This window comes from Heteronotia binoei, chromosome 21 (genome assembly GCF_032191835.1).
Source record: "Heteronotia binoei isolate CCM8104 ecotype False Entrance Well chromosome 21, APGP_CSIRO_Hbin_v1, whole genome shotgun sequence".
Lineage (NCBI taxonomy): Eukaryota > Metazoa > Chordata > Lepidosauria > Squamata > Gekkonidae > Heteronotia > Heteronotia binoei.
The window spans coordinates 95,857,518-95,879,699 of NC_083243.1; the positions used below are offsets into that span (position 1 = coordinate 95,857,518).

The 22,182-nt window shown below is 41.6% G+C and overlaps 1 protein-coding gene across 2 annotated transcripts in view; it reads left to right on the top strand.

The window, feature by feature from the left end:
• AMBRA1 (autophagy and beclin 1 regulator 1) overlaps nucleotides 1-22,182 on the top strand; it is a 415,934-nt gene that overhangs the window by 8,674 nt on the left and 385,078 nt on the right. Inside the window, exons 3-9 of one of the 2 annotated variants that reach the window (XM_060261137.1) lie at nucleotides 237-482; nucleotides 782-840; nucleotides 1,967-2,150; nucleotides 3,157-3,329; nucleotides 6,723-6,789; nucleotides 7,606-7,752; nucleotides 7,993-9,077. In XM_060261137.1, coding sequence (XP_060117120.1) covers nucleotides 348-482; nucleotides 782-840; nucleotides 1,967-2,150; nucleotides 3,157-3,329; nucleotides 6,723-6,789; nucleotides 7,606-7,752; nucleotides 7,993-9,077 — 1,850 coding nt within the window. In that variant the 5' untranslated portion in view covers nucleotides 237-347. Of the gene's footprint in view, nucleotides 1-192; nucleotides 483-781; nucleotides 841-1,966; nucleotides 2,151-3,156; nucleotides 3,330-6,722; nucleotides 6,790-7,605; nucleotides 9,078-22,182 lie in introns of those variants that run through there. The other variant, XM_060261136.1, reaches the window with a different exon arrangement.

Below are 22,182 nucleotides of genomic sequence, written 5' to 3' on the forward strand. Positions count from 1 at the left end.
TTCATGGTAAATTCAGCATAGGGACAAGGGTCTCTTGTACTGTATTGTAATCTGAAATAAATTTCCTGTGTACCCTATTTCTACAACAATGCCTTGTGCTTGGGAGTCTGAAGATAATACAGTAATGCTGTAGTGATGGAGGATGTTAATGAAAAATATCTTATGATACCTATATGTGTTGTCATTTAAAAGCTTCTGACTTAAGTTGCCCTTTGAAACATCTCCTCCCTACCTAGATTTCCATGAGGACAGTCTTGCAAGGTGTGGATGGCCTTTCTGTAGCTTCTTGGCACTTGTAATCTGGTGTCTGTTGGTGACTCATTCCTCTGCATTGGAACAGTTGAACCATGAAGGTTGTACCAGAAAAGAATGCTGTGCGAATCCTTTGGAGCCGAGAACGGGGCACCCAAGCTTTGGGAGCACAACGTCTTCTGCAGGAATTAGTAGAAGACAAAACCCGATGGATGAAATGGGAGGGAAAGGTAAGGTTAATGAGGATACATGTGCAATTTGGTATCTGAATTTGAAGACTTATCTTCTTATGGGTGCTATGGTGCTAACTCACTTATTTGGTTTTGGAATTTGAATGTATATATTTATATTAAGTGTGTGCCACTTTCAAATTATAAAAAATTAAAACCTTCCTGCAACTAAATAACCCGCTGATGCTCTTGGTTGTGCGCATTTCTCATATATTGACTTCATAGGTGGGAGGGATGATGGCAGGCATGTCAGATTTTTTGAGCTTAGAAAATGTTTTACGCTTTTTTTACTTTTTCAGAAGGTTGAGCTGCCAGACAGCCCTCGCTCCACTTTCTTACTTGCCTTCAGTCCAGACAGGTATATGTGGCTTCTTTTTTGTTTTTGTTTAAATGTTCTGTGTGTCAGAAAGCGTTGTGGGAGGGTGATGTTTCCCAGCAGCGAGTATTGCCAAAGGACCAGCCAGGTGTACAGTAGCAAATGTTCTTAACCTTTGGTGATATGAGGTTTCTTTATGTGTGTGGAATTGATGGGCAGTAGAATCAGTTAGGTGATGGACCTATGAAGAATTTGTTCTCAGGAGGTTGTTGTTTTATATAAAAGTGAAATGCTGGTGGTGGATTGGTGGAACCTTTACAGGCATCACACAGGAGGTGGCAGTGGTGTTTTCTCTGCTACGACAGGCCTTCCTCCTGTCCCTACAGTGCTCTGCATTACTTTTTCCTTGAATGAAGATAAATTCTGCTTCCTCATTCTCTCAGCTGTTTTACAGATTCTAGCCTGTTTCCTTGTGTCTCAATATGGGAACTGAACCTATTAAAAACTTTCCTCCCCAGAATACTATTTATTCTGGAAACAGCTGTGAGCTGATGAATAAAAGGCTAGATAAGTTGTCTTCACTCTTTCCAATCCTGAAACCCACTTAGCGTAGGAGCTGTTTGACTGCAAGCATGTGAGAGGAGGTTGTGTGTTAGGATGAATCCCAGAGCTGCAGCAAAATGGAAAAGATAGTTAAATAAGGATTTGCTACAGGATAAGCTGTGTGACTTGCTAGAGGGGTCTTGTCCCATGGGTAAAATATGACTGGATTAGATCATAAATACTTAACAGGACCATTGTTGAACACCTGCTACAGATATGTGGAGATAATACCTTGTTTGTAGGAATGGAATAATGTTGATACAGAATAAAGTCCTCCAAATTGGATTACTCATGTGTTTTTAGAAAATGCTGTCTTATCAAGTATTGTTGTGAATAAGGTGGCTGTTTAGCTGCTGCTGGGTTAAAAGTAGTTTGTCATAGTACGTATTGAACTTGTGCTCTGAGCTTAAAATTCAGTGGCAGACCATATCCTTTACCCATTGCTTATGCATATTTAAGTGGGATTTCAAATGCTTTTTCCCCTAATGTGACATATTTTAAAAAGGGGGGTGGGGAGGGAAACTATTATCTTCAGGTCAAATCATACTTGATTATTTTTACCCAGGACCCTCATGGCGTCTACTCATGTGAATCACAATATTTACATCACAGAGGTGAAAACGGGCAAGTGTGTTCACTCTCTAGTTGGACATCGGCGCACACCCTGGTGTGTAACCTTTCATCCAACCATCCCAGGACTTATTGCTTCAGGGTGCCTTGATGGAGAGGTTAGAATCTGGGATTTACATGTAAGTTCTTTCTAATATATACTCCTTTTTATTTAGGCCTGATTTTGTGCATTACCACAGTGTTGCGGAAACTGCATTCCCAATCCAGTCTGACAACACTGGAGCAAAGGAATTATACACCAGGGGCCAAGGACATGGTTTCTTCATGCCCAAATGATACCTTTCCTTTTGGCCTTCCACACACAACTGGACTAAATTCATTTTATCTGATGTATAGACACCAGATTTTTTTCTAGCTGAGAAACTGGGTAGCATGCTATACTTCAGCAGCCATCTCTGCTAGTAGATAGAAGATAAAAATATTTTTGACAACTGACGGTTTGAAATCTTCCTAGGTTGAATGCCTATGCTTTTGGAACTTATTTTAGAGTTCTATAGGCATTTTAGTGGTAGTGGTGACAGTTGATTTCCAGATTAAAATGGCTGTATCTATGTAAAACTTTCACACTGTACCATGAGGTGTGGGTTCCATCATTTTTATCATTTTCCAATATGAAGTGGCTGTAAAATTTTGGCGCACACAAATGAACTATTCTGATTATTTTGAAGTATATGATGGCTCTCTGGCAGCCTCTACAAATTGTAACTATTGTTGTTTTTGGTGGTCAAGTCTCAGCTGAGTTATGGTGACCCCCATAGGGTTTTCAAGGCAAGAGACATTCAGAGGTGGTTTGCCATTGCCTGCCTCCATGACATGACCCTGATATTCTATGGAGGCCTCCTATCCAAATACTAGCCAGGACTGACCCTGCTTAGCTTCTGAGATCTAATGAGATTGAGCTAGCCCGGTCAGGACGTTTCTGTGGATAGTTTTCTGATAAATCCTAAAGTTTGTCTGTGCAGCGATAGGGCAGTATAAAATGGAAGCAAACTCAGTAATTCTTGTTACACAAATTTAATTCACCAGTTGTATGTGTAATCAGTTTATGGTCACAAGATAATTATATTTTGTCTGTAAGTTCTGTATTTGAAAAGTATTGGTGACTATAGATTGGTTTGTTCTCAGGGTGGAAGTGAGAGCTGGTTTACAGACAGTAACAACGCCATTGCATCCTTGGCTTTCCATCCAACTGCCCAGCTTCTGCTAATTGCAACAGCCAATGAGATCCACTTTTGGGACTGGAGTCGCCGGGAGCCTTTTGCAGTTGTGAAAACAGCCAGTGAAATGGAGCGGGTTCGGTAAGTAACCCTTTCCTATCTGTATAGCTAATTGCAGGGGAACATGGGGTATTGAAAAGGAATCAGCTTCAGAAGATATCCACAGGGTAGTCACTTGGACAGTAGTTAACTATCCACTCTGTCATGTCATTAAAAAAGAAAATGGAGAAGAAAAATAGGGATTGTAATAATTTGATCCTCCCCCCTCTCTCCTCCAGAATATCTGAAAGTTGGTGGGAACAGGGGTTTTTTTGTGTGTTGAGGGCTGGTCCCCCTTGCCTCCCTCTCTCCTGTCTTACTCTAGTAGCTGCCACTGTTCAAGCTCTGCCCTTTCTTTCTGCCCTGAGTGAGACATTTGGAACACAATCTGAAATCTTTAAACAGAAAAAATATTAAAATACAGTCTCAATTGATAGAGCACAGGAGCACTGGAAAACATTATACCATGTCACAGAACTAAGAAAAGAAGTAAAAAACTTGAGACAGGCTAAATTGTACAAGTGTTACCTTGGCCTTCTTTTTAATGGAATCAAGACATGTCTGCTACAACTTTGAATGTATAGGCTGGCCAAGACAGTGTGCACTCCATCACCCCCCCCCCCCCCGCAATCCTTGGTTCTTGGTTTGCACACCTCTTACAGTGTTACACCTTTTAACCCTTCCTGTTTCTGTTGGGAGGATTTTGCTTTAACCTGTCCTGAAATTGGGTTTGAATTCCAGTCTGCTGCCTTGCATCTTTTCTTCAGTTATATTTAGGCACATGTCTAAACCTTTATGGCCCAACTCAGGATATCCAGATAGCCATCTGTACTGCCCTTTCCTGGCAAGTGGGCAAATGGTAATCTTTATTCTGCCTGTTAGTCTCCATAAAGGAAAATTCATCTCTCTAAGCTTGAAATCTAAGTTGTTTGTTGCTTTGTTCTCAGGAAACATTTTCTCTGATATCAAGACCTCCTTGAGGGCTAATCAAGATGTCCTGCATTTCTGTATCACTGCAGTGACAAACTGGTTTTTTCAGAATCTCTTTATGGCACCTGATGGTTATGTCAGTTTATGAGAGAATGGTCTGAATATGCTATGATGCATGTCTGTTGTTCAAACCGAGCTGCTTAAATGGAGGACTACCTGAGAAACCATATATAAATTGTTATGAATTTTCTAGAGGTAGTGGGGGGTATGAGAAATAACAAATCATTCATTACTCCAGTTTCAGCATTTTATAATGTTTTCAGCCATAATGCTAGGTCAGTCAGTTTCATCACTACTGATGCTTTTATTTCTCTTTCTCTTGGAACAGTAGAATTTTGAGAGAAGTCATCAATACTAGTTAAGCTAGGTGAGAAACCTGTGGGATTTTACCTCAGACTCAATTCATGTTGGTTTTCAGTCTATGCCAGTGCTTGTTATAGAACAATTATCACACTTCACTAGTGTTGTAAATTGGCAGTTGTATGGGATGTAGTGAGTGTTTTTCTTAGAATTATTATGGAATGGGTATTGGGATATATAATTCTGGATTGCTTAAGGGAACAGGAGCACTGAAATGTAAAAAAGACGAAAATACGTGCCCTCAATATCACAAGGCAGGCCCTTCTTTTAGTAGTTACTAGTTATGTGGGAGAACTTTGCAGCTAGTTGTAGAAAAAGTCCATCTCTCAGACCAATTGCATCAGAATGCATTAACAACAGAAATCAGTTTGGTACTGCTTTTAAAGAGTGCAGAAAGCATGCAGAAAGCTTGTTGGACAACTAACTCTCAACTGCAAAGAGATGCACATAATTGGTGCAGCAGAGCAGTTGGCCTTGTTCTAATGAAGGCTGCTGCTCAGAAATGGAAATAGCCTTGTAAGTTTTATTAAACACTAAAATTAATTATTCCCAAGAAACCCAAGTTTGGCATATTGGTTAAGTATGCGGACTCTTATCTGGGAGAACTGGGTTTGATTCTCCACTCCTCCACTTGCAGCTGCTGGAATGGCCTTGGTTCAGCCATAGGTCTCAGAGTTGTCCTTGAAAGGGCAGCTTCTGTGAGAGCTCTTTCAGCCCCACCTACCTCACAGGGTGTTTGTTTTGGGGGAGGAAGGTAAAAGAGATTGTGAGCCACTCTGAGATTCAGAGTGGAGGGCGGGATACAAATCCAGTGTTGTTGTCATCTTTTTCTAATTCTTAACCATCCCCTATAGAACATAAAGATATGTTCAGGCTTGTTCCAAGAGGGAGTTCTCCCTGCAGAAAGAAAAACACATTTGAGGTGTTAAAACAGGAGAAGCTAATTGGTTGTATATGTTTGAAGTCCAAATATAAAGGAATGCCCACTCGAAGTAAAAGGTGTGACTTGCTTCTGTAAGAAGAGTCACCTATACACAGGCAAGCTAATAGAAAGTTGCTTCAGACTAATTCTTAGCAGATTGCTGTGTTCTGTGACAGCAGCCCAGTCTTTTCCACCAAAGTCTTTCCAGTCCTGTGTTTGAGGAACTTCCTCATTGTGGGTGTTGAAGCATTTGAACTGAAGGAGGATATCCAGGTTCCAGGGATAGCATTCTGTATTTTAGAACTGGTGCTGTATTCCTGCTGATGCTTTGCGCTCATTTAGCAGTTGTCCTTTAAGACAGAGTTGATTCTTCCTTTTCCTAATGCAACTCACACTATGCCAGTAAATATCCAAGCCATCACAGTAGAGCTGTCAAAAGCTATATTCTTGGGTAAGATTTTAATCTCAAAGAATTTTGTACTCCCAATTGTCAACTCAAATTTGTTTTTGAAACAACTTGGAAATATGTGTAACTAAAGTCCGTGTTTGAGGACTTTCTTATATTCACACTGAAATATACCTATCGGTAAAATGCCTGTAATTTCAGGTCACAGAGAGGGACTGAACAAAACCATGGAGCAGAGGTTTTGATGTTGGACTGCTGGATGGAATGCCTGTATTTCTACATTTTTAGCCTTTAATGTCCACACGTGTTTGTGTTTCACTTTCTAATTCTCAGACCTAAAACCCAGTCATTTGCTTTATTTTAATTTCCACTACAAATGAGCTGCTAGGAGACTGAAAACATAAATGCATTCTGTATTAGAAAAAATGATATGTTATTGTGGTCATGCAGTGCTTCTAATCTACTAAGCAGTTTACAGCCCTTACCCAGTAGTTCCTGCTGGCTCAGTATTTCTTACATGAAGGTGTTGCCTCATTTATTTGCATAGCAGTGTGTTGCCATTTGGGGAGCTTCACATGCTACAGAAGTGGTTGAAACTCCCTCTTTCTCCTCATGTGAATGTGATAAACAACAGGTTTCTTTTACACTGTAGCATGTTACAGAAATGTAAGATGTCCTTTTTGATGAGTAATTGTGTAAGTACAGATAGTGAGAACAGCTAGTTCAGTTTGAACTGAATCTCTTTTCTTTATTTCAGACTAGTACGATTTGATCCCCTTGGGCATTATTTACTCACAGCCATTGTTAACCCTTCCAACCAACAGGTAATGCTCTTGCTTTCATTCAGTTAAGATCATTATTTATCTTGTCCCTAGAAAATCTTGTTTTGATAATGTATCTTTTGGTTAGAATTCTGTTTGCCATGTCAGCTGTGATTGGTTGCTACAAAACTGACCAAATTCAAATACTTTGTGAGCATTTAATGCTGTAACTTGTTAAAAATAGGCAAGAATGAAGTGTTCTGGGACACACTGGAAGTCCCATGCAAGCTGCTGTAAGCTTTCTAAGCGAAGAATGGTCTAAAAGACCAATAAACACAGTTGGAGCTTCGTTATTATAAACATTTTGCTCTACTGAGCCAATGTCTTGTCATTGCAATCCTCTCTGCCAGCTGGTGAAGAGCTTCCTTGACTTTGACGGTACTAATGAGCTATATTAGAATCTTACTGCTGCTGAAGCTATATATCTATTTGTGTAAAGGCTGTGGCTTATTGATGGAGCATCTGCTTTGCCTACAGAAATTCCCAATTTCAGTTTCTAACATCTCCAGTTAAACGGATCAGGTAGTAGGTTATGTAAAAGACCTTGTTGTTAGATCCTGAAGAGTCACTGTGAGTCAGAGTGGGCAACAGTGATAGACCAGTGGTCTGATTTAGTAAAAGGTGGCTTCTTGTGTGTTCAAAATGCAGTTGTGGCTGAAGTGCTCTATTGCAGGTATAGACTGTGCACATAAAAGTTAAGTTTTGTTCTCCCCCCCCCCCCCACAAGTTTAAATAGGCCCTTAACAGAAAGAGAGCCTTGGTCTTTTGTTCTTTATATGTTACTGCTGGGTGATTAACCATATATACTTTCCTCTGCAGAATGATGAAGAAGTAGAAATACCTGTGGATAGTACAGAAATGCCACATTATCGCCAGCGTTCCATTCTCCAGTCTCAGCCTGTGAGACGTACACCACTCCTCCATAATTTCCTGCATATGCTGACTTCACGCTCCTCTGGTATCCAGGTGGGAGAGCAAAATGCCATGCAAGACTCCGCTACTCCCTCCCCTCCTCCTCCTCCCCCTCCCCCTCCCCCACCATCTCTGCCACCTCCAGCTAGTGAGGCCTCTAGAGCATCTGCCTTTAACGGCCGCAGTGAGCCTGTCAGTTATCCCTCAGTAAAGTGTTGCCAGCACCTGGGGATGTGGTGCCTTTGCAGACGATGTTCTAGTGCAAGACTTCCATCTTCTCTCTTCCCATCCCAGGACAATGCCCCTTCCACATCTTCTGGGTCCACTGGCACTTCATTTTCTTCTGTGCAAATGGAGCCTTACCAGCCCCAGGATCAGGCATCTACAGCACAGCAGGAGCAGGGACTTCTTAACAGACCATCTGCTTTCAGCACTGTGCAGAGCAGCACTGCTGGCAACACCCTGCGCAACCTGAGCCTGGGTCCCACTCGTAGGTCCCTTGGTGGGCCTTTGTCTGCCCACCCATCCAGGTACCACCAGTCTACAAGAGAGATGGCCTCTACATTAGAGGGGTCTGATTGGACTCGAACAGTGTTGAACCTGGGCTCTCGCTCTGAGTTGGAAGGTATGCCTCCTCCTAGAACCAGTGCCTCATCAGTGAGTTTGTTGTCAGTACTGAGACAGCAGGAAGGAAGCTCCCAGTCTTCTGTATATACTTCAGCTACGGAAGGAAGGGGTTTTCCAGCTCCTGGAGCTGAAGCAGAAAGCACCAGCAGTGCTGGCCCAAGCAATCCTACCAGCATTCGCAATGAATTTCAGTGTGACTTGAGGCGGTTCTTCTTGGAATATGACAGGCTTCAGGAGCTGGATCAGGGTATAGGCAATGAACCTACTCAGTCACATCAGGCCCAGGAGATGCTCAACAATAACCTTGAGCCTGATAGGCCTGGCCCTTCTCATCAACAGACACCACATAGCAGTGAAAACAATTCCAATTTGTCACGGGGGCACCTGAATCGTTGTCGTGCCTGTCATAACCTACTGACTTTTAACAATGATACGCTTCGCTGGGAAAGAAGCACACCCAGCTATGCACCAGGGCAGGTCCAAAGCACATTTGAGGGCATGCCATCCAGCAGCAGCCAGCTACTGCCTTCTGAGAGAACGGAAAGCAGAGCTCCTCCCACTAGCAGGCTGCCATTGGGAAGATCTTCTGATCCACCTGAGGAAAGGACTATGGGAGTGGTGTTTAACCAGGAGACAGGGCACTGGGAAAGAGTTTACAGCCAATCTGCTTCAAATAGACCTGGGAATGTATCACAGGACGCCTTAAACCAGGAAATGCCTGAGGAAAGTTCAGAGGAGGATTCACTCAGGAGGTAAGACTCCTAGGTGCTTCCAGTGCCATCTCGCCTCAATCTGAGTTTGAATGTTTATCATCAGTTTGAAATGTTTATCATGTGAACTACTGTGAAAATCTGGAGGTAAAGTTCTTTCTGTGAATTTAGTTCTTAGTAAAACTGAATTTAGGGATGAACTTGTAACTGCAGTAGTATATATATCTAAACTAGAAGGAGTGCCTGGGAGATCCTGAGATCTTTTATCTGTATGCCCATTTTATCTAAAATGAATGGATGATTGCTGGAGGATGATCTCCTGTTGAGAAGTTATGGAAATCTATAGAAAGCAAGACTCACCTTGCTGTTGATTGTGCAGCATAAGGTTGATAGTTCTCTTTAAGAGGGCATATTTGAGGGCATGCTTGTGGATTTTTTTAAAAAAATTGTTTTACACAAGCTTATTAGCTATGTATGTGTTTTCCCCCTTGATGTTTCCAGTTCTGTTTTAAATTTGTGTTAAGCCATCCTCGGTATCTGGTTCAGAATGAAGGGTGCAATATATATACTGTAGCTTTTAAACATAATGTTAGGAGAACATCTTATTAGTGCTATATTACTGATTGATTAAACAAAAAAAATGGCTGATAATACATGGCTCTCAAATGGGAGTAAATGATATTGGGAGTTGAAACAGAGGCTATACACCCCTTGCCATTCAGAGACTGCCCAGTGTACAGAAATCACTGCCCTGGTACTGTCATAAAACCTTGTTTGTGGGTATTGTTTAGAGAAGAATTGTTCAGCAAGTGATGAAGTTTAGTTGCCTTTGTGGAGGAGAGAGTGAGAGTAGTTAGCACAAAAGTATGTTATCTTTGCACAGTACAAAAATGGAGCCCTTTTCGCATTGTAGAACCAGGAGACAGTGACTTGTGCAGCAGCTTGACATCTCAACATGAAATTAACTTTGATGTACCTTTCTAATGCTTAGCAGTGTATTTAATTCAGAATAATCTCTGTGTTTGCAGTTTTCACTCAGGAGGAGGTTAACTTTACATCCTCCCCTCTACTGTGTCTCCAGATACTTCTCTTCTCATCTGCCCTGTGTTACAACTGGGGGCATGTTTGGACTGTAATGTTCCTACCCTTATCTATATGAAATCTTTCCCTGGAAAAGCTTTTCTTGAATTTCTTACCTTAGTCTTTCTCTCCCTCCCTAGCATTCTCTCAGCCAAGCCTGACACAATTATTTCATTTTCAAACAAAAGAGATCTTATTTCAAGTTTAGATGAATGTTATTCCTTGAAAACTGGTTGTTTTAAAATGTTGATTAAAATGTGGAATTCATAGCCCGAGGCATGAATAAACAGCTTTAAAAGAGGATTAGATAGATTCATGGATGACAAGTCAATCAATGACTACTAGCCACGGTGACGGAGAGGAACCTCCACATTTAGAGGCACTAATCCTCTGAATCCCAGAGCCAGGAGGCAACATCAGAGGAGGGCCTTGGCCTCTATGCTGTGTTGTTGACCATGCAGAGGAACTGGTTGTTCACTCTGTGAGACAGGATGTTGGACTAGTTGGATTATTGGTCTGATCCAGCAGGGTTTTTCTTGTGCTCTTATATTGTTATGTCATGGATCTTTGTTGTGCTTCATGTTGAAATGTATCAATAATTGCTGGAGATCATTAACATGCTTGAAACTTGTTTGGTCACTCTGAATTTCTTTAAAGGAATGTTTATTGTTTTTATGCATCCTCAATACAGCTGCGCATTCAGATCTGCTAGAGATGAAAATATATTTTGGGTGTATTTTGGAATCCCAAAGGTATTCAGTTTTTTCCCCAGGAAAATTGAACCCTTCACCAAAAAAAAAATATATATTTTCAGGAATTTACCAGGTATATCTGAAAATAGCAGAGAGACTGAAGCAGATTGCTCCTGCATCTCAGCTGTTTGTCAGGATTCTACTGCAGACCCTTTAAAGAGATTACAGAAGACAGCCAGAGGATCAGCTCTGCTCCCCACCATCTCAGCTTTGGCCTGGCTTCTCATGCAGCCCAGTTTAAACCAGGCTGCAGAAGAAGCCAGCCTCAGGATCAGCTGTACCCATGGGGAGCACATTGCTCCCTGGCGGCTCAGTTTGTGATTGGCTTCTCCTGCAGCTGGGTTTAAACTGGACTGCACCAGAAGCCAGCTCAAGGATTAGCTGTGCCTGCAGTTTACTTCAACTAGCAACATCTTGGGGCTGGCTTCTTTAAAAGTTTTTTTTTCCTTCTCAAGTCCATTGGACCCCCCAAAATTTGGGATTTCTGAAAAGTTTCAGATCTGAATACTGTATCAGTATTGGGATCCAGGATTTTTCAGGGAACCCTGAAATTGGCAAATACCAGTTTTTAAAAAAGCAACCATGTTGTATACCCCTAATCCTCAGCACAGTCTATTCAGGCTCTGTGATTGCTACAAAGTTTCTTTTGGGTTCTTCATTGATTCAAGTGAATGGGAAAATCAGTGAGAGCTGAAAACAGTTAAAATGTGAACTTGTATTGTGGTGAGATGAATGGGAGCCTCTCTTATGGGTCGTTTGTAACTGGACTAGAGGACAGTATAGAAGGCAAATTGATTCTGTTTCTCAGGAGATGATCTAATTGTGACCTGTTCAGACTTTTCTATATTTCTTGTGATACAGCTGATTCAATCTTCATGCTGTCTTAACTGTCATAGATAGTTATATTCCTGCCATCCCCTCCGAGGCTGTGGCAGCTGTGCTAAGCCTGTCAGTCATTTACCTCTGAAAACAGATGCTTCTTGCTATGGTAAGTAAATTTAGAGCTGGCAGCCTTGTGATTGGGCTTGGTTTAGGTATTCACTCCATTCCAGTAGCTCAAAGTTCCCATATTTCTTCTGTGCAAAACACTATGATATGTAACATTAAACAGTCTGGTCATTCACCTGCTTTTATGTTTAATTTTCACTTCTTGATATGAATTGGATTTTCTTTCTTCAGCTTGAAGCAGTAGTAGATACCTCAGTTAAGGTTTTTGTCAGTTGTATAAGAGCTGTTTGCCCCTCCCCCTTGTTTCTTCTTACGTTGCTAGTGTCTGAATATGGGATTGTCCAGTTACTTGGGTATTTCCCACCCAATTGTGGCCTGACAAGGACGGAAGCCAATGATTGTGTGAGAAGGACCCTGCAATAGGCTCTTCCCATGTGATTCCAGACTATAAGCATTGCCAACAGTGGTTTAATGAACCATGGAAAACAGCTCCCATATTACTTATGGCGGGAGTCTCCAACATAGTGCCTGCCAGCACCTTTCCTGGTGCCTACCAAGCCTACCTGGTGCTCTGCCCAACTGGGCTTCTGGATGTCCATTGGAGATTTTATTGACTGTGCAGATTTTTTAAAAAGGTTGCATTGTTAGCAGCTGCCACCACAGGACAAGGATTTTCACAGTATGCCTCAAGGTAAGATGCAGCATCCATTTTGCACCTATCACTCTGTGTCAGAATTCCAAAAGTGCCCACGGGCTGAAAAAGGTTGAGGACCCCAGGTTTATGGTATGAATAGAGTCAAAGGCCATTCTTGGCATACTTTTGTGGTGGCATATGGGTGGAATGGAGGCATTCTTCAAAGTCATTGATCCTGACTGATTCAAGGCTATGAAAATCAAAATCAGAACCTTGAACTGTACTGAGAAGGCAGTAGAAAGTTAGTAGAAACCAAACCAGAGGTGTTAATGTGCTGTTCAGTGCTCTTAACAAGAAGTAGGCTAGTGCATGATTAACTATTTTGTAACTTCCAATTAGTTATCAAGGCATCCCTTATGTCCCAGTGCAACAGAGAACATACCACTCAGTGTCTAGGGAAGAAAAAAGGCAAAATGTGTCTTGTTGATAGTATGGCCATTTTTTTTAGCTACATAGACATCCAGGATTTGGGAGTCCCTCAGGCTCTATTTCAGTGACCATGGTGATGATCTGCTGATGAGCTTGAGCATAGCTATGCATTTCTGAGTATCAGAATATCTGAATCGGGATCAGCTATGGAAGGGAAACCTGTCTGTCAGTGTTTTATGCTTTCTTACTCCAGATCACTACATCATTTCATCCAGCAACTTCATACTAATCTTGAGCAGGGAGAGTATGAAGAAAAATCAGCAGAATTTAAGAGCGTAAGGCAGGGGTGTCAAGCTCATTTGTTAGGAGGGACGGATTGGATATAAAGGAGACCTTGCTGGGCCGGGCCATGTGTGTCATAAAACATAATGCCAGGTAGCAGAGAAATAAACTTCATAGGGCACAGACAAATGCAACTAAAGATTTTTTTTACTTAAAATAAAATATGCTTAAAACATTAGCATGTTTGCAATATTTTGTTTAACAGTCTCTGATAACTGACACCTCTTGCTCTGAATTATTGCATCAAAATCTGGAGACGGTGTCTGTGCTGTAGCAGTCTTGACTATGCTGTTAAGGTGTGTATCTGTAAATTGCAAGCCTACTTTTGATTTACTGATGTTCACTACAGAAATCACATGGTCAGTGTTCTGTGCCCTAAGACCCAGGAGAAAACATGAAAGGACCAGGCATCGTAAGCTTTTGTACATAAGTTGCTTTGTGTGCTGGTAAAGAACATGTGAAGACTGAGGGCTATATGTTCATCTATAAAACTATAATCTTCCCCAGAACTATAACTACAACTGCTATGAGGCAGTGCAAGAATGAGAGACAGCCATGTATCTGGAAAGTCAAGGTTCAAAGTCCCCCATCTACACAGGAAATATGCTGGACACACTCTCTCAGCCTAATCCAACTCACGGTGGATTGTGACTATTCCTCATCTAAATACTTCTTTGCTTTTCTATTGAGAAAGACTGGATCAGGGAATGAATACAGTGGGAGGGAACCCAGTTGCACCCAGGAGAGCCCTGACAAGACTAGAGGAAGGGTGGGAGAGAGAGAGAATATGAGAAAGAATGAGAATATAGCAAGGCAAAAGGCTCATATTTTGAATAAAACTGTGTTAAAGGTCTTAGAGTTAAAGGTCTTTTTTTGCATTTCCCCAGCCGAGCAAAGCAGCCTCTTCCCCCTCCCTCTTCCCCAAGGGAGGAGGAGCCTCTGCCAGTGGAGGGGCTTGGCTCTGTAGCTCTGCTGTTTGATTAAGACAGCCAGGCTCTATCAACTGCGCAGCAGAGCTACAGAGCCAAGTTCTTCCATTGGCTGAGGTTCCTCCCTCCTCCTCCTCCTCCTCCCTTGAGGAAGGGGGAGGGCAGAAGAGGGAAAGAGCAAGAAGCTGTTTGGCTTGGCTGCATCACACAGACAAACAGAAGAATGGCAACCAAAGGAAGCAGGAGTGGAAGAAGGAAGCAGATGAGGGCCATTTGCTGGTGGGCTTGATTGGAGCTCTCTGGGTGCCAGATTAGGCCCGCGGGCCACACATTTGACACCTTTGGCACAAGGGGAGCCCTTCTGTTATTAAACAAGCTGTCCATCTAGTCCAGCATCCTGGGTCACACAGTGGTCAACGAGTTATTTTGGATGGTCAACAACATGACATAGAGGCCTGGATGTTAACTCTTTCCAAGGAAGGTCCTGATGTAGTTCTTGGGTATCAGCAAAAGAAACCCATGTATTGGTTGTATCCATTGCTCATTCTTCCAGCAGATGTCACACTTAGCAAATACAGTTATCTAATTGATAGCAGCAAGTCTTCATTGACTAAAAGATGAAGACAGACTGCATTTGTTACTGTATGATTGGTTTCCTTGACCTGATTTATCATTTGAGGAGCTGTATGTTTATGAACTGTACCTCTGCACTGAGTTAGTAATAACTTAAATGAAGGCTCTCCCTCTCTTGATCATCTTTCACAGATTGGCCATGTGCAAAAAGAGTGTTCTGATCTTTGATTGCACTGGGCTAATTATCTTTGCCTAATAACATAGGCATTTTACAGGCATTAATAAGCATGTAATTGGTTTTGGGGATTGATATCCTTGGTCTCATTTATTAAAGGGAGACATAGCCAAGAACCTCATTTGTAGAGCATATGCCACATTTGCTATGTTTGTGCAATTGCTCTGAAAGCCAAAGGGCAGGCCACATAGTGTGATTTGTTACTCATAAACTGTGTGGTCCAGCCATGGTATTTTGGTCTCGGGGGTAAGTGTGTAATGTGCAGTTTTGTGGGCATACACTAGATACTGAAGTAAGGCCATATACCTGCTTTAAGGCAATAAGTGTGGAGATTATTTTCTCCAGTGTCTTTCAGGTTCTGTTTGGAGAACAGGGACATTGTTTTGCAGATGTTTTCACCATCTGCCTGTCTATCTCTTAGACTTCAGGGTAACTAAATTTTGGAAATACTACGTCAGTGTGCAAACTATTTGATAAGTGATGCTAATGGATAAGAAGAAAAACAGCTGAGGGGAAAAAGTTGATGCTCCAGCCATCTTCTTGTACCCCTCTATAGAGTATAGATATAGTTGACACAAGCATTATTATATGGATATTTACTCAGATGTGAGTCCTGTGGAGTTCAGTGGGATTTATTCCTAATTAACTGTGCATTGGATTATGCCTTGGTATTCCTCCCCCCCCCCATTTATTAATTTAGGAAGACAGCAGAGATACAGAAAAGGGAAAGGAAAAAAGGGGGAGTTAAGGACAACCGTGTAATGCAAAATATATAAGAGAAAATATTTTCCTGTACATCTCCCTCATATTTTTAAAGATATTATCTATAATATCCAATAGTTCGTACTTCTGTTGGGATACAATTCAACACTCTTGAGTTTCAAACTTCATAAATGTTTTTTGATTATATCATTAGTTTCATCTTTACTATGTATTCAATGCTACATATTTTTGCCACTTCTACATATTCATTAGAGGATATGTAGATAAAAATATAACAAGGTGTGAAGGAAGGTCTGTTATATATCTCATATCAAGAACCCATTTTTATTCAAAATGTTACATCTAAAACAGATTTTAATTCTTACATTTCATCATCATACATTGGTATATAATATTTCAGATTGCTTCTCCTTCTAAGTTTGTTTCCTGCTGGCACAGTACACATAGTACATATTCCATCTCTCCTCAAATTCCTTAATAGGCCTGTTTCGCAATTTTACCATTCCTGCATATTCAGTAAGTTTATTTTCCTATTCTTCTAAAAGTGGACAGATATCAAATTTCCATTTTGCTGTGTAAATAGTTCTAACTGCTGTCACCATGTGTTTGACTATCTCTTCAAAAAATCTGGTAATTTGTTAGGCAGAATGCTTAATACTACTCTTAGCTTCCATTGGGAATTTAAACTTTATTATGTTCTTCATTTTTTTTGGTGTACTTCTTGCCAAAATCTTTATGCTTTGTTACAAGTCCCCCACAAAGTTTTGCATCCACTTAGTCATATATTTTTCATTTGTTCATTTTCTGTTTCTAGCAGAAGTAAAATCTTGTATATCCATTGTAGCAAATGCTCTTTTTGTTTTATAATCAGCTGTTCAAATTCAGTCATATCTCTTAACTCCAATTTCAGTACTCATGATCTCCTTTAGTCTTGAGACTGATGAATAATATAGCAGCCATTGAGTGTTTACACTATCAGTTTTGATATCTTGTGAGGCCCTGATTTTCCTGAGTATTTATCATCATACCATATGCTAAAAAAATCATTTTTATTTCTTTTATTCTTATTATGGTAAACTTCTATTGGGGACATAAGCAGAGAGTGAGGGATTCAGTAAATTCCAGCATGTAAACCATATTCTCAGAACTCTGGTTGTGTGGCTTCTTTTTTGTGTTGTGATCTTTTTAGCTGATTTCTTAATTCAGAAATAATTGTGTAAACCTTCATCAGGGTCTGCTGATTCTAATTCTGCTGTTCTTTGTCTTGGGTTGATAAGCCAGTCCACAATCTAGACCAGACCTGATGCTTGGTAATATAATTTTGTATTTGAGACTTCTAATCTTCCTCTGTTTTCTTATAGCATTTTGGGGAAAAAAAATTAGCCATTCTGTATAAATTGTTTTATCTATCTTTGCCACTCTTTCAGTATTCATTCTTCTATGTATATGGACAACATTTCGAACAGAAAGTTTAATTTTAGCAGCATGTTCATTTTGATTGCAGATATTCTTTTTTTTTGTCATTTATACTTTATTAAGTTTTTCATAAAGCATATCACAGACATTCATTCCGTCGAACGAACAGAGGCACTCATCCTACACCTTGTGCACCGCCACCATATATTCTCCTAATCTGAACTGCCTGAACTTAATCGAGTTAATTAGATGCCGGCATGCCAATTCCCCAGCCCAAGCGCCCCCAGGCAAACAAATCCCAGACGTCAAGATGCGGAGCTTTAAGCATTAGATGCTTCTAAAAAAGCCGACCAAATCTCTTCAAATTGTTGTTGTTGACATTGCCGGCGATATGCTATCCTTTCTTGCACAGCCAAAGCATACATTCCCTCGAGTCAAGTAGTAATCGTGCTGGTGAAGTCTACATGTCACTGCAGCAGGATAAGCCGCTTCGCAATCATTACCGCACGTGCCGCCCATCTTCGCTGCCAACGAGTCAGTGACCAGGTCGTCGGGAAATAGTTCAGTAATATCTGCATGGCAGAAATAGACTGGTCAATGTTAAGTACCTGTTGCATCCATCGAACAATCCCATCCCAGAAATTTTTTAACATCGGGCATTTCCACAGCATGTGAGCCAGACCCGCTGGCCTCTGAACGTAGACACCGCCAACAAGCTGAGGATTCAGCCAAATTGTGCTTATAAAGGCAAAGAGGAGTCCAATAAATCCTGAACAAAAGCTTTTGTTGAATTAAAATCCAACGAAGATCTTTCGAACAATGGCAGAGACCACTACAGATAGCTGCCCATTGAAAAGGGTAAATAGGGCAGTTAATTTCCTCGCTCCATTGACATCGCAAGTCTTCCATAGAGTATTGCGCGTCTTTTTTCAGACATAAATATAAAACATAGACTGGCTTACTTTGTTCAATTGCATGTTCTAGGGTCTGCAGGAGAGGCGGAGCATCCGGCACTGCCAAGGCGTCTATGCTGAAAGAAGTAGACAATGAATGCTTCAGTTGCTGGAATTGCAGCCATTGGTTAGCTGGTAACCCAAAGACACTTTGTAGATCCTCAAAAGAGAGAAACGCGTCCTCGTTGTTGTCTTTAAGCTGATTGAGAGTTAAGAGACCCCTCTGTGCCCACGGCTTCCAAATCACCGGCTGTCCCCCTGTCTTCACTTCAGGGTTGCCCCAAAGGGTCATCCGACTATGGATGTAGTTGTCAAATCCATAAATATCACCCAAATATTGCCATGTTTGTCTTGTCGCCCGAATCAATGGAAGAACCGACTCTCCCTGATGGTATATTGACCCAAGCGCGTTCCATGTTGACAAAGGAGTAAGAACAGCCGTTTCCAAGTTCATCCAGGGAGACTCAACAAGATGATTAAGTGGAGCCCATCGCTGAATACCAGCCAGCAAGTATGCCCAATGGTATAGGCATAAGTTTGGCAAGCCAAATCCACCTTGGTCAAATGGTAACTGTAAACATGCCCACGACAACTGAGGGGGATTCCCCTCCCACAGGAAATTCGCTAATATTGAGTTGATTTTTCGAAACCACTTCTGCGGTATGTATTGATGGATACCACGCAGCACGTAAAAAAGACGGGGGTAGATGATCATCTTCAGAGCATTTATTTTACCCCAAAGCGACAAGGGGATAGCGGACCATCGCTCTAGCTCCGGCTGTATTTTCCCTATTACTTTATTTAAGTTTAACGATATTAGCATCTCAGGCTGTTTAGGAATGAGAATGCCCAAATACATAATAAACGCCTCCTGAACTGAAAACTGCCCAGTGTCTCCCGTCAGTGCCACTTCACCCCCGATCTGTAAAATTTCTGATTTTTGCCAGTTAATTTTATAACCGGACAACCTGCCGAAATAATTTGCCAGTTGAATAATCGCCGGTATCGATATTTCCGGCTGCGTAATGGTGAGCATGGCGTCATCGGCATATAACAAAATCTTAAATGTCTGTGATTGGTAACACATGTCATGGATATTATCATTCAATCAAACCACCCTAGCAAATGGCTCCAAACAAAGATTAAAGAGAAGAGGGGATAGCGGGCACCCCTGTCTGGTGCCGCACCGCAGATTAATTGATGCCAAAAGATGACCATTCACCCGCACCCTTGACGTAGCAGACTTGTAGATCAGGCACATCCAATGAAGGAAATCTTTTGGAAAACCCATATGTTTCAATACCATCTGCAAGAAAGATCTGTCAACCCGATCGAAGGCCTTCTCTGCGTCTAAGGAAATAAGGCGGCGACATCATCTTTCTGAGCGTGGATCGCGGCCAAATCCGTGATGAGCTGAATATTATCCGCACCAGAACGTCCTTGGATAAAACCGGTTTGGGAAGGGTCAACTACCGAGGCGATGACCCTTTGAAGACGCTTAGCTAATATTGCCGTCAAGATCTTGTTGTCAATATTTAAAAGTGATATAGGGCGGTAACTGGCGCAGAGATGTGGGTCTTTCCCAGGCTTAGGAATTAAAGTAATCCAGGCTTCATTAAAATAGCGTGATGACATACCCTGATCAAAAATCGCTTGGTATGTAGCCAACAACTTCGGAGCAAGTTTATCTGCAAACTGAATATACCACATCGGAGAGAACCCGTCGGGGCTCGGTGAAGAAATAGTTTTAAGCCCGTGGATCGCCTCATTCACTTCCTCAAGTCTCAACGGAGCCCCCAATAGTTCTTTTGCTTCCTCACACAACTGCGGAAGACCCAGGGAACACAAAAAAGATTCCTGAACTGACGGGTCCACCGGAGTATGTCCTAGATATAAGGTCTGGTAGAATTGACAGAAGCATTCAGCAACCCCGGCAGAAGAGACGTGAGGCTTATCATATTGATCCACAATTTGAGCGATCCATCTCTGCTCTTGCAGGGCTTTAAGCTTGGATGCCAAAACCCTACCTTGTCTCTCTCTCTGGATTCCCATTGCTGCTGTTTAACACGTGCATAAGCAAGTTCAACCTTGTTTGACCTGAGCATGTTGAGTTGAAAATTTATTTGTTGAATCTGCCTAAATTGCGCCTCTGAAGGACTTTGGAACTGTGCATCCCATAGGGCCCGGAGTCTGGACTCAAGATTCGCCTCAGTGTGGCGTTTTTCCTTTTGTTTTGCAGCAGAATAGGCGATGATTATTCCCCTTATCGTTGTTTTAAAAGCTTTCCATACAGTCAAATAATGTTGAACAGAACCCTCATTAGTGGCAAAAAAGTGTTGAATTTCTGTTTCCATTTGTACACAAAAAGCCTCGTCGTTTACTAAAGAGTTATTAAAATACCACAATGGGGACTTATCTATGTGTAGCAAGTTGTCCACTTCCATGAGCACCATGTGATGGTCAGAAAGAGTAGAGGGACAGATTGCCGATGAACGCATACATTGAAGTATGGATTTAGACACCAATAAGTAATCTAATCTTGCAAGGGTCTGGTGGATGTGAGAGCAGAAGGTGTAGGCTTTCAGGTCTTTATGTTGCTCCCTCCATACATCCACCATCCCAAATTCCTTCATCAGGGCCAATACGGCTGACCGTGATCTCAAGGATTGTTCAGTCACACCCATGCGATCCATCTTGCCATCCAGAGTAGTATTGAAATCACCGCCTAAAATAATATTTTCATAGTCCAGGTTCTCAAGTATAGCAGCCACTTTATTAAAAGTATGAGGATTGTCATTATTCAAGCCATAGATATTAATCAGGGCTGTCCTCACCCCCTGGGCTTCCCCTAACAGCACAATGTAGCGACCTTGGGGGTCGGGGAACTCCGAGTTCTTTGCCCACCTCAACTTGGCCCGGATAATTATGGCTACGCCACGAGCATTTCGTTCAAAGCCTGCCAAAAACACCTGGTCACCACGATACTTTGCCAATCGACTGGCTTCGTCTTCGAGGATGTGGGTTTCTTGCAGCATGACAATATCAGCAACTCATATCTCGCGTGCGCCAAGCATCATGGCTCTTTTTTGGGGGTCACTGAGGCCACGGACGTTGAATGTCAAAACTTTAAATGGCATCCTGCACCTTGGTCCGGGGGGGACCCAGCCGGGGGTTGACAGCCAGGCATCAAATAGTAAATAAGAACAGACATGTTACACCCTACAGTGAGACCCACCACAAAATACGCTCCAAACCCCAAGGAGCGTATAACCCCCACCCAAACTTCCTGGCTTCCAATTGGTCACAGAGTACTTAGCAGAGCTCGAGCGACATAAGCCTGCACTTGCTACATTGGGTGCTAAATCCAAACACAGAGAAAAAAAAATTAAGGAGAAAACACTGGAGTCTATATAGCTATACGCATAAATTATGGCCATGTCCAAAACCACTATGTCACATATGTCGCACCCTTTGATTGCAGATATTCTTACCAGCCATGAATTTTTAATTTTTTCCATCTTGATAAATCTGCTTGTGTCAGTTTCCAAGTTATGAATTAATCCAATATTGTCTTGTTGCTTTTTATTCTGAAGGATTTCGAGGAAAGTGTCCAAGTAGGAAGATATATAACAAAGATAAATAAATCTTATCTTTCTGTTGAGTGGACTGTTTGGCAAAATGGTTCCTCTATGAGTTTTTTTGTCTTCTTCTGTGTTATGTCACAGCCGGAACGCTAAACCCTTCAGACAAACATCCTTTTTTCAAAGACGGGGGAATGAAAAAAGAAAAGAAAAATAACTGATTATATGTTCCACATAAAAAGTAGAAGAAAGGAGACCTTCCATTAATGTTTTTGCTCTAATTATTGAAGTTGAGATTTCCTTTGAAAGCAGCCAAATGCGGTTCAGCTTAAACTGGCCACAGACGCATAAATCTCTGTAATTAAGGATCAAAGTTTATCAGAGGCCTTGCTCAACAGAGGCCATACATTTTTGAAAAGATACTCCTTCCTTACTGCTGTATTTGGATGCTGATTTCAAATGCTGCTGGTAGTCTGCCAATCTTTCCCATTACGATTGTAGTTTTGGGAGTCCAAAATATTGCAGTGATTTCCGATTTCAAATTGATTTTTA